Source organism: Toxotes jaculatrix, chromosome 24 (genome assembly GCF_017976425.1).
Source record: "Toxotes jaculatrix isolate fToxJac2 chromosome 24, fToxJac2.pri, whole genome shotgun sequence".
Classification (NCBI taxonomy): Eukaryota; Metazoa; Chordata; class Actinopteri; family Toxotidae; genus Toxotes; species Toxotes jaculatrix.
In genome coordinates, this window is record NC_054417.1 from 10821208 (window position 1) to 10833281 (window position 12074).

The window sequence follows — 12074 nt, forward strand, 5'->3', positions numbered from 1 at the left end:
TGGTTTCCAATGAGATGCAATTATATTTAATTCAAATATTCAACCTTGAAAAGACTGTATTGTTTGTGTGTGTGTGTGTGTGTGTGTGTCTCTGTGTGTCTGTCAGGCACGTGTGGAAGAGCTTCCTGCCAAGAAGGTGGCAGTGGAGGACCTGAACTCCAGACACAAACAGATAACACTTCCTGCTGACAGACAGAAAGACGTCAGGATGATCAACACTCGCTGGGTTCAGGTCAGCAGTTACCGCTGTCAGTTTACAGCATTTGTAAACAGACATTCGTCTTCACTCATCAGAACGAAGCTCAAAAAATCATACCACGAATATCAGGGTTATTTTGTACTGATACTGCATTTATTTTGCTAAGTAAATAAGAAGGTTCAGTAAGCAGTCGGTTTCAGGCTGGAGGGTGGACTGTGTCCTATGTTTAAAGCTGAAGTTCTGTTCCTGCAAAGAGCAAGACGACCCGAGACGACCCAGGTCTCTCTTGCTAGACTTTTCTTAAAGCATCAAATGATGATGAAGTGACAGGGGACCCATTCTTGTGCCTTGAGAAGAGAAGTAAATTTAGTACTGGATTTCTTACATAAAACTAATGAGTCCCTTTAAAAAAAGTTGGAATTGAGATAGCAGGGGAGGCACTGGAAAAAAAGTAAATTAGACAAGGAAGCACATTCATTTTGACAGTGTTAATTCTTCCCAAGAAGGATCCTGGTAGAGTTGCTCCATCTGTTCATGTCCTGCTTCAGTCTTACCACTAAAAGTGAACAATTCATAGTAGGTAGATCATTAAGGTCTGGGTTTTTGTAACCATAGAAACAACTGTATGGAGAGATTTGAATAAAGGAGCCTAATCAGTAAAATAGATTTAGGGTCTAATTTAAACTTTACTGCAACCAGACATAAAAATCCCCATTCATCCATATCAAGTGATTTCTCTGAGTCGGGTTAAGAGGTCATTCCCTCAGGGGTTTGATTTGCCTTAATACACCTCTTGGCCTGGCCTCACAGTCATGCTAATACACTATGAGGCTGAGATATAATGATTTGCATCATGCTAGGAAGTAAATAATCCCTGCTTGTCTCATAAACTCTGAACTGCCCAAACTCTCCTTAGTCAGAATAAACAGTTTTTAAGAGTGCCAGATTAAATGATTTATTTTTTTTAGGTGTCCAAGGCTCTGCCTGAGCGTCAGCTGGAGATTGAGGGTCTGCTGAAGGAGCTGGAGACTCTTCAGGGTCAACTGGACAACCTGTCAGCCTGGGCGTCCAGCACCAGAGCCAAGCTACAGCACAGCCCCGAGGAGCCACCGCCCAGGGTTAGGGCGCATATACAATCCGGTTTTCTTTTGTTTGTTTGGTTTTGCTTGCTTTTAAATTATCGAATCTCAAAATGCTTCTAAAGAGAAAATGCTGGCCCTCGAATAAAGGCGGCACATGCTCTCTGTCTGCTTCTTCAGCTCATCGAGGAAGTGCAACTTAAGCAACCAGAAGTGGAATTTGTTTTGGAGCGAGCTGATCAGCTGTTCAAGGACACTCCTCCCAGCCAGCCAGACAAGGTGAGTAAATCAAGCAGCCAGCACTGGAACCAACACAGTTCTGGCCTACATTCTTCTTCATATGCAGCTGAATGTATGTTGTGGAGGCATCCTATACATTTTTTTTTTTTTTACTCACAGACTGAATCAAAATAAATAAATTATTTTAAGTGTTGAAACATTGCCTTGCGTGTGCGTGCGACAGGTGAAGTATGCCAAGCTGAAAGAAGACTGGATAGTGATCCTGGAGCTGGTGCAGCAGCATAAAGAGAGAATGGCCTCTCTCCTTGCAGCCAAAAAAGCCAGTAAGACTTCCTGTCTTTGCAGACAGTTGGCATGTCTTGCCTTTTGATTCCTCTGTGTGTGTGTTAGACAGCTCTGATTACAGGAAATAATTGTTTTTTGACTATAGTGGATATTTTTTGCCAGCATTAAACTTATTGATAAGCTCCTCTTAATCCTCACAGTCTATAACTGGACAGAAAAAAAAAATGATTTAAACGTGTGTGTCCCAGATGAAAGTCTGACGGGAAGTTCCCAGCCTGACTCTGCAGCTCTGGGTCAGTTCAACAAGTCCTGGGCGGAGCTAACCGATTGGCTGACCATGCTGGATAACATGGTGCAGAACAAGCGGGTGGTGGTGGCTGACTTGGACGACATCAACGACAACATCAGCCATCTCAAGGTCAGGACCTCAGACGTCACAGATAAGTAGATTAGCAGCAGAACAAACACCGAGGGGAGGGATAGGGTTTATTGGGCTACATGAAAGTATGGCTGGGAAAATGTTGAACTGAAAGTTGCCCAACAGATTGATCATATCTGTGAACATAATTAGGATAAGCAGGCTGATAAATTAACACAACAGCCACAACCATTGTCCCAGAAAATTATGTTTCTGTACAACTGCTGCAGCAAGCAGCATATTTAAAGAATATGTTGGTGATAAACATAATCCACTATGTGGAGGAGTGAGTTATATGGTACAACCTGTGTGTATTTATTACTAATTTATTTGACTGTTGAAGAAGAAGAAACATTGATTGTGGGTTTTTTTTTTTTTTTAGGAATCTCTGCAGGAGCTGGACCAGCGTCGCCCCCTCCTGGAGAGACAGGTCACAGCAGCCCAGAACCTAAAGAACAAAACCAGCAATCAGGACACCCGCAACGCTATCACTGAACGCAGTATGTCCCTCACACACCATACGCTAAAGCTGTGAAGCTTCTCATGAACTACAAAGGCTTTTTATCATCTCTTTTTACAGAGATCAATGCAAATCCAAGCACTGAGACAAATGTATTTATAGACTGGTTTGATTCACCTGAAATAAGAATGTGGCAGCAATAGTAGCCCCTTGCTGGCATATTATTTACATGTGACACACCTTCATGTGTGCTGGATGGCAGCTTTTGGCCTACTTAAAGGAAAGGCTCGGTGCAGCAAAATATGCAGAGTTGAGCCTAGAAAACAAGCTGCTGGAGTTGCTGACTTTCATGACAGGAGTTCACCTACAGGATGCACATGAAGGGGGGTATTTACCAAGACTGGAGATGTAAATGAACCATTAAACAAGACCTGATGACAGGCTGTTTTCATGCACACTGAGCATGCAGAGGTTTTATTGCTATAGGCAGTGTCTTTTTTAATCTAACAGGCCTTCTAAATCAATATAACTGAATGCTTCAGTCAGAACATATTCGACTAAATGGGGATTAATCTGCCACTGAAAATAGTCTCCAATACATACACTATTCCCTCGCACCCATTGTGTCCAGTTATAAATCATGTGTTTGTCTTTGAGATTTTAAGTGGGCCATTGAAACTTTTTATGTAAGTCTCACCACTGGTCATGTCGGTATTAAAAGCAACTTTGTGAGATCTCACACACACATTATCATTCTGATTTTTGAACAGTTTCCCATATTTGACATTTTCTTTCCTCTTGTCATCGTAGTTGACAGGCTTCAGACTCACTGGGAGGACTCTCAGACCAAACTCTCAGACAGGACGAAGCAGCTGCACAACATGCTGCAGGACTCCACCGATTGGCTGGACGCGAAGAAGGGGGCGGACCATCTCATCAAGCGCGCCAGTGAGAGGCTGGAATCCTGGCAGGAGATCACCTACACGGTGGATGCTCTGAAAAAACAAAACACTGAACTGAAGGTGGGCTGGATATTACTCACTGGATGCATGAATATGTTGGCACTCTTATATATAAATGTGTCTAAATTAGCTTTCTAATTACTCATAATTTAGATGCACACACCATTTTTTCCACCTTGTATGTGACATTTCTAAACAGATGGCTCAAAAATATGATTATTACTCGTACTGTGGATGACTCAAAAGACATTTAAAAGGTCAGTGTGAATCATGGTGTTTGTTTCAGTTTGACAGTTCCCTTCTTTTCCCTCGTCTTTCCCTCCCTCTGTCCCTCTGCAGCTCTTTATGAAAGAGCTGCAGCAATGGCAGGGTCAGGTGGACAAAACCAACGCACTGGCTGACAAACTGCTGACACTGTACGCCAACGACGACACGCACAGGGTCACCCAGGTCAATGATAACATGATGGCCACCTGGAAACACATCAACAAGCGGTAATGAAACACACCGTCGCTGTGTATGATCAGAGATACACAACATATTTGGACACAGAAGAGAATAAATCAAAAAGCAACTAAAATAATAATAATAATAATAATAAATTCCTGTAGAAATGAGAAAGAAGTGTTTGACAGCTAGAGAGAGAAGTTGGTGCTGGTGCAGGCGTCTTGTCATGCATGTGTGTGTGTGTGTGTTCAGTGTCTCGGACAGGGAGGCAGCTCTGGAGGCAGCTCTGAAGCTGCTGCAGCAGTTCTACCTGGACCTGGAGAAGTTCCTCAACTGGCTCACGGAGGCTGAGACGACCTGCAACGTGTTAATAGACGCCACCAACAACAAGGAGAGACTGCAGGAGCAGCCTGAGGCAGCCAGGAACCTGCTGGGACAGTGGAAGGTAGGACACACACACACACACAGCTCCTCCTTAGTCTGTTACATATTCCTGTCCTCCAGTCTGTGCACAGCTCCACTGAGGGATTTCCAGGTCGCTCACATTAAGATGTAGCTGATTTACCTGGTAATTTACTGTGTAATTACAACATTGATTTTCATTGCATTTCATTGCAATAAGGGTACAAATCAATGTGAATGATTTCTGCCCTTGTTATAAAGTTGAACAGAATTTTCCACTGAAGAGACTAACTTTGGTAGACACCCACTCAACTTGTCTAACTCAGACCACTAAAGCCTCTCATAAACTTGAGATAAACATGAGGACTGTGGATTTTCTCCCACTCTTCTTCCACTGGAATCACATCAGGAAGGAGTCTGTCCATCTCCTTTGTGGACAGGTGGGACAATTACAGGCCCAATAAGTATTTCAGTGCACATGTAGACATGTGAGTATAGTTTTAAGACAGATGTTTTAAGACAAATGTCCACCTGTCCCTTAATGTGAAGGAGTAGCATCGGCGCACACACTATACAGCTGCACATGATCAGCACATATGAGATCTATCAGACATTCAGAGTTTACAGAGTTTAAGACACTCTTCCTTGACTCTCTGCCCCAGCTGGTATGATGGGAATGTTGACATGGCAGAATAGAGGGATTTCATTGGTCTGTAGCTGCTTGGTAGACAAATGCAAAATCCCCCCCACTGCATTGTGGGTGTTGAAGGGAAGGCTCTGTTCTGCGAGAGAACATATTTTGACCCTCGGCCCTCACCCTGCACCCACACACTCTTTCTGGTGCTACGGCACATGCACGGATTCACACACACGCGCGCGCGCACACACACACACATTGTAAAAGGAAAAACAAAGGCATACATGCAACATTTTGAAAAATGGATTTTCTAACACACAGTGCTGCAAATTCAGTCTGTGCAGACTTCCTGTCTACACACACACACACACGCACAGCTCTCTCAGTACAACAGCAGCACTGTATGCAGTGCTGAGATAGTCTTCTGTGTCCAATTATAATGGCGGGGGGAAACGCAGCATCGCATCCAGAGAGCGCACACACACACTCCTGGGCTACAACACTGCATGCAGATAACGTTTAATTGGCAAATGAGCGCGCTCATCGTTTTATGCACCAAAGTCTCTTTGCCTCTTTCCTCCCTCTTGCTTCGCTGTCTCCCTTTCTCACCCCCTCTGTCTTTCTAACTCGCTCTGACTCACACTCAACAGCACTCCATCTCTCTCTTTTTATGTGTAACTACTCTATTACGCTCCCTCCCTGACTCTTCGTCTCTAAATCTCTCCCTTTTGTCACACACACACATTTGAACAGAGGGCATTCTTATGCAGTTACACTGGGAGCTAATCTTGATGGACTAGCAGAAGCTAGAAGATGCTTCTTCTTCTTCTTGACATCTAGCTTTTTGGATACCAGAGTAAAGTTTGGAAGATGCTGCGCAGGAAGGTCTACCATGTTCAGGTTGGAAAAGAAAATCAAGCAGTTTTCTTTTATCATTTATCTGTAGCAGAAAAAATGCTTTGTTAAGTAACTACTGAGCATTAGAGAAGCAGAGTTTTAATAAAAGAAGTGGTTGGTATCTGTTTTTGTATATATACATAAATCTAAAAGTCTAAAACTAAGCTGATTCCACTCTTCAGATGAGGCATTTGAGGTCAACTGAAGAGCAAGTATAGTGAAGTACTTTTCTCAAAAATGTGATAAAATCCCATTCATCAGTCTGACACTACACTCCACCTTCACTGTCCTCAGTGTTTTCTATTTGTTCGGCTCTTGTCTGTGTCCTATTCGCTGGGTGCAATGACCCAGTTTTCCCTTCAGGTTATCATTAACATTTCCTGTCATCTAATTTATCATAAAACTTCCAGTGAATGTAACGGTCTTCAACAGGACATTTTAAGGATACTTTTCAAGGCCCTGCTTAAATTTGAACAGATGAAATGCCATCGCAACATGGCTGATTCAAGGACAATAAGTGCTTTGGTACTTTTGTTAATGCGACTTTAAGGACAATCTTTGAGACGGTTTTACGACTACAGGACGTTTTTAAACTACGAGGTTTTGGAAGTGGAAAAATAAATTTAAAAAAAATTTTTTGAAGTTAAAGTAGAAATCCAGTTAAAGAATATATGGTACCACTTTTCAGGTCGCCCTTTACAATTTTGAATCCCTAGTTAACGGTTTTACTAAATGTTTAATAGATTATTTGTAAAGAGAAGAAACATGGGTTGCCAGGTTGTGGAAAATCCTCCTCTAGCTCCTCAGGAAACCCTCTCAAATAGACTCCTGTCTCTAATGATGAAAACTACTATATAGAGAGGTGAATACATGTAAATGAGTATTTCTGGACTAATTGATTTAGTTAATTAAGACTTTAAGTGGGTAACTTAGTGGAGAGGTAGCAGCACTCAGGTAAAAGTAAAGACAGTGGCATTTAATTTGCTCTTAGATGCAGCAGTGATTGACGTCACATTTGTTACTGTCTACTTGTTGAACTTTGTTGAGCTTTGTTAGGCTAAGTACTTGGTTCCCTTCTATCTTCTTATCAGCAACGTTAAGAGTTTCAGTAATAGATTGTATGAAAAATACACGCAGGTGGGAACGCCGCTGTCGTAGCTACCAGGCTGAATAACACGTTTTGACATTTCAACGCGACAGAAGGTTCCGTCCACAATGCATTAAGTCCTGCATTATGGCTCAATCCTAGAGAGTAAATCACTCTCTCAGCTCCTGATCCCATTACTGAGCACTCTAACCAAGCACTGGAAAAAGTGAATTCCTGAAAGATGGCTGCCATTACCAGGAAAATGAAGTGTGTGCTCCAACAGAATTTACTGCTCTTGCTTTTTCCCACGGAGTCTTACTGTGTGTGTGTGTGTGTGTACGTGTGTTAACAGGACCTCCAGGCAGAGATTGACAACCACACAGAGCTGTACCACTCCCTGGATGAGAATGGCCAAAGGATTCTTACCTCTCTGGAGGACTCAGGCGATGCTGCTCTGCTCCGGAAACGCCTGGACAACATGAGCCAGCGCTGGAATGACCTGCGCAACAAGACCCTCAGCATGAGGTGATTGGGGGGGAACTTCCTGCAGCACAAAGCAAAAGAAATGTTGTGACTTTGATCTGGAAAATCAAGAAACAAAAATGTCTGCGTTTGTGTTTCAAGGGCCCACCTGGACTCAGAGATGGCCCCGTGGAAGAGGCTCCACATGTCCTTGCAGGAGCTCCTGAATTGGCTGAGGTTTAAAAGTCAACAGCTGGAGCAGGAGCCGCCTGTAGGAGGCGATGTTCCCGCCGTGCAGACACAGCTGGACACACACCGGGTAGAAAGACACACACACACACACACACACTGTGTGGGACACAGACAGACTCGGTGCTTGTCTCTGCAGCATTTTGCTTGAAAATGTCACATTCTGGTTTTTCTGGGGTTGGTTTTTTTTTTTTTTTTTTTCTCAGAAATATTTCTGAAGTTGGGTTGTTGAAATTTGTAGAAGATACAAGCCATGTATTCCTAATGCACTTCAATAAGCACTCAGCTCAGTGGTTCACATGTTGATTTTGTGTAATATCAGGAAAGTTTTGTGGTATAACAAGATAAAACTTAGAAACATTTCTCGTTTTAATGAGACACCTAGAGTTTGATTCATGCCAAACCTTTCATGATTTAGCAAAACAGTTTCTAGAAATAACAAGACAATGTGTCATTATAACAAAAAAAAAAAAAAGATGTCATTAAAACTAGAAACAAATTCAACAAAGGACAGATATTTTTTTAATTGTGGCAGCAATATTCTGTCTCAGCAGAGACATCCTGATCAAACTGTCTCATGTCTGGTTAACTTGCTCTTGCGTGAGGTTTACCGACACACATATAAACAATGAAAGTGCTGCTGATAATTAAATGAGTTGTGTGCTTTCACAGGGCTTCAGGAGGGACTTGAGAGCCAAGGAGCCAGTTGTGACCAAGTCTCTGGACGACGTAGGAGTCTTTCTTTCAGAGCTGCCCCGAGAGTCACCATCACCTGAGCAGAGAGGTACTCCTTCAGCACTGAAGACTCTCTGTACTTTGATTCTTTTTATGCTGGGTGGATTACCAGCGTCAGCACTTTAACCACTATAAGCTCTTTGAATGATTCATTTACATTTGAAAAGACCTTGTATCTTCCTGTATGTAAATACGGGAAATGGCTCATTAATTAGTGGCATTTTCATCCAACTCTCAGAGCACTACATAAAAGGAAAATATGAATGAGTGAATAGAACAAACCTGTGTCCTGCGCGGACTTAAAGCTCCTTTTCCTCTTGTCTCTGAGTCACACAGTGAACTCTGGACCCTAGTAACAGCCTGGTAACAACCACACGTGGAGGTTAGCACACACACACACACACACATACACAGACTTTTCCTGTAGCGCCTTCTGCCTCATGGCAGCAGCCCGGTTACCAGGCTCATAGAAAACAGCTGAACTTTTAACTGTGGCCCATTAAACCCATTCAACTGCCAACTCCAACACACTCCGAGAGCACAGAAAGAAAAGGGAGAACTCCAGCTGCTAATCACTGCTGCACCGAGGGAAACGAGCACTGTTTCCTTTTAGAAAATCATTCTGTCTCTGCAATTTGACCTTCCCATTGGATGTCTAAAAAGACAGAATTGACGCCGCGCCTTTGAGTGGGTGACATTTTGCTTGGTTTAAATTCAGTTTGCTTCCCCCCCCCCCCCCAAAAAAAAAGAGAGCCCATGTCTCCATAAACAGCCTAAGTGGTTTGACATATAAGCGAGACGGTCTCTCCGGAGCTGGTCTTCGCTGTCGCAGCAAAAATGCTTGTGCTTTCGGTTGCTTCAGAAGAACTAACAGGCTTTTAAACTCAAATGGACACATCTTAAATTGCAGCCGAGGAGAGTTTGGACGGTGCACAGGTGGGAAAACGTTCAGCGGACAATCACAGCAGGGCCTCAAAGAAATGAAACACAAAACACGACGAGAGATTGAAAGGTGCTGCGGTGGCGTGACATTTGCAACAATGACAATTCTTACAATGGCTCTTTTGATGAAAAGAAGAAAGAAGTGTTTGTCAGACACAGGAGACATAACAGAAATACAACTGCGGGAGCTCTTATTCTTTTAAATAATGATGTTCATGTTTATTCTTGTTAGGACACAAATTTTCACATATACTCACATATATTTGAGATCGACGGATTATGTGTGGACATGCTTTTATTTAGGTGTCCCAAAAGCCTATTTTCTGTCTCAACTTTTTGAGCTTTTAGTTATGGACTTTGACAAACAGCTGTCAAAGTTAACTAACTCTTGAATGAAAATGTGGTGTCCATAGTGGGGTGCTTGGTTTATCAGAGCCTTTTCACTGAGACACATATTTTTTCCCCCGTATTCTCCAGACATCAGCCCAGAGGAGCGTGCCCAGAACGTGGGGCGAGTCCTGCGCAAAGAAGCCGACGACGTGATGACCAAGTGGGACAAGCTCAGCGCCGACTCGGCCGACTGGCAGAGGAGGTTGGAGCTGGCTCTGGATCGGCTGATGGAACTCCAGGAGGCGGAAGACTTGCTGGATGGACAGCTGAGGCAGGCGGAGATGGTGAAGGATGCATGGGAGCCCGTGGGAGACCTGCTTATTGACTCTCTACCGGAGCACATCGAGAAAGTCAAGGTCAGACTGAACGATGCTCACTTCAAATTTAGCATATGTGTGTCAGTAAATTCTACCAGTGTCAGGTTTTTTCTTGTAGGTTGTAGGTGACTTTACAAATCATGCTGTCAGATAATCAAACACAACAGACAAATATCTAACAATAAAGTCAGCAGTCAGGGGTAAAGTAATTTATTATTAACCATCAGGCCTTTCACCGTGTCCAGCATGCCGGAGCTGAACAGAGCCCTTATTGGATTTTGTTCCATAAAGCAAACCTACTTTGGGCCAAACACTCCTGTATATAATTTAATGTAAAGTGTAATGCAGACTGCTAGGTTTCTCAGGGTCTGTCTTTCAGATTCATTTGTGTGTGTGTCTGTGTGTGTGTGTGTTTTGTAGGAGTTCCAGGAAGAGATTGCTCCGATTAAAGATGACGTAACTCACATGAACCAGTTGGCGTCCACTTTCGGTCCACCACCCGACATCCAGCTGTCGCCTAGCAACCTGGAACGCATTGAAGATCTCAACACACGCTGGCGACTGCTCCAGGTACACACTCCTGCGCACAAACACACACAGTTATTCAGGTGTGGAAACACAGTTAGTTCTGTGCAGCATATAGGCTGCCTACATGCTGTCATGCAAGAAGACTCAGAGCATGTCTACACAGAACGTGTTTCAGCTGTGTTTTTTCAGTCTGATGGAACAAATATGCCCGCTTTAGTCAGTCGAGTTGTCTATACAGGGCGTGTAACAACTTGCGTTTCACTCTTCCAAAAATACGGGTGACCTACACTCAGAGCAGTGCCTGAACGCATCCTGTGTAGACAGAGACAGAGCACTGAAGCTGCTGCTGCTGCTGCTGCTGTATTTACTGCTCACAGTTCAAGTTGACAGGGAAGACAAGGAAATAAAGAAACACTGGAGCTCCTGGAGTGGAAACATTCCCAAATCCAGTGACCCTTACCCTTAACTCTGATGTAGTACATCTAGAACCAGGTCCCACAAAGAGGGGAAATACTAAACAGTGTATATGCTAGTTGTGAACCTATCCTGTAACCCCACAAACTACTGCAGTGCGTTATTGATGTGCTCAGTGTCTTTGGAAGTAACGCACAGTTACTACCTATAGGTAGTAAGCTAGTTAGTCGTACATGCTAACTGCTTCAACTCACGTCAGAGCGGATAAACACACAGTTTAATCCGTTCCTGCTCTTGTGCTTTTGGTTTTGGAAAAGCTAAGAGCCCACATACCACTCTCCGAACTTGTTAAATGCATCGCGTCGCACTCTAGAAGCCGGACAGGTTGTGCCTCTATCAGTCTGAATGAACCCAGTGGCAGCCGTGCTGGAAGTCAAGACAGTGATTGTTAGCGGGGGTGACAGATAGAGCCAATCAGCTGCCAGAGACACCAGCTAATGCCGAGGAGTCCCAGTTGGAGTCGGGCGCCGCCGTGACACCGCAGTGATGGGACCTGACGGCTGGTCTCTCTGAAGTTAGCACCTGACCAGATGCTTGCTCACACACAGACACACACACACACACTTTTCCTTGTAATGAAGGTGAGAAAATCAGTTTTGTCCTGGCCACTGATATCCTGTCTTTCTTTTGTATCATCTTTAAAAGGCCTCTGGAGTTCCCTTAAACTTAAGAGCGTTTTAAGCCAAAATAAATGTGACAAATAGATGTTATGTATTGTAAGTTTGTGAGTAGAAGTGATGTGTGTGAAGCCTTTTTCTCCCTTTATCTCCCACTTTTTAGCAGCTTGTTAAGAACAGGCCTTGGTCAGAGGCTGTGATCATCTTCTCCTTTCATTTTCACCCAGGAGAGGATTTTTTTCCTCTC

At 43.5% G+C, this 12074-nt stretch overlaps 1 protein-coding gene across 3 annotated transcripts in view; it reads left to right on the forward strand.

Moving 5' to 3' along the window:
• Positions 1 to 12074, forward strand: part of dmd (dystrophin) — a 198804-nt gene that overhangs the window by 151931 nt on the left and 34799 nt on the right. For all 3 annotated transcript variants that reach the window (XM_041032423.1, XM_041032420.1, XM_041032421.1), the window contains 14 exons: positions 107 to 232; positions 1168 to 1317; positions 1459 to 1557; positions 1742 to 1841; positions 2052 to 2221; positions 2604 to 2721; positions 3492 to 3703; positions 3983 to 4137; positions 4343 to 4535; positions 7466 to 7638; positions 7738 to 7894; positions 8497 to 8608; positions 9979 to 10247; positions 10629 to 10778. In XM_041032423.1, the coding sequence (XP_040888357.1) occupies positions 107 to 232; positions 1168 to 1317; positions 1459 to 1557; positions 1742 to 1841; positions 2052 to 2221; positions 2604 to 2721; positions 3492 to 3703; positions 3983 to 4137; positions 4343 to 4535; positions 7466 to 7638; positions 7738 to 7894; positions 8497 to 8608; positions 9979 to 10247; positions 10629 to 10778 (2184 nt within the window). The remainder of the gene's footprint in view (positions 1 to 106; positions 233 to 1167; positions 1318 to 1458; positions 1558 to 1741; positions 1842 to 2051; positions 2222 to 2603; positions 2722 to 3491; positions 3704 to 3982; positions 4138 to 4342; positions 4536 to 7465; positions 7639 to 7737; positions 7895 to 8496; positions 8609 to 9978; positions 10248 to 10628; positions 10779 to 12074) is intronic.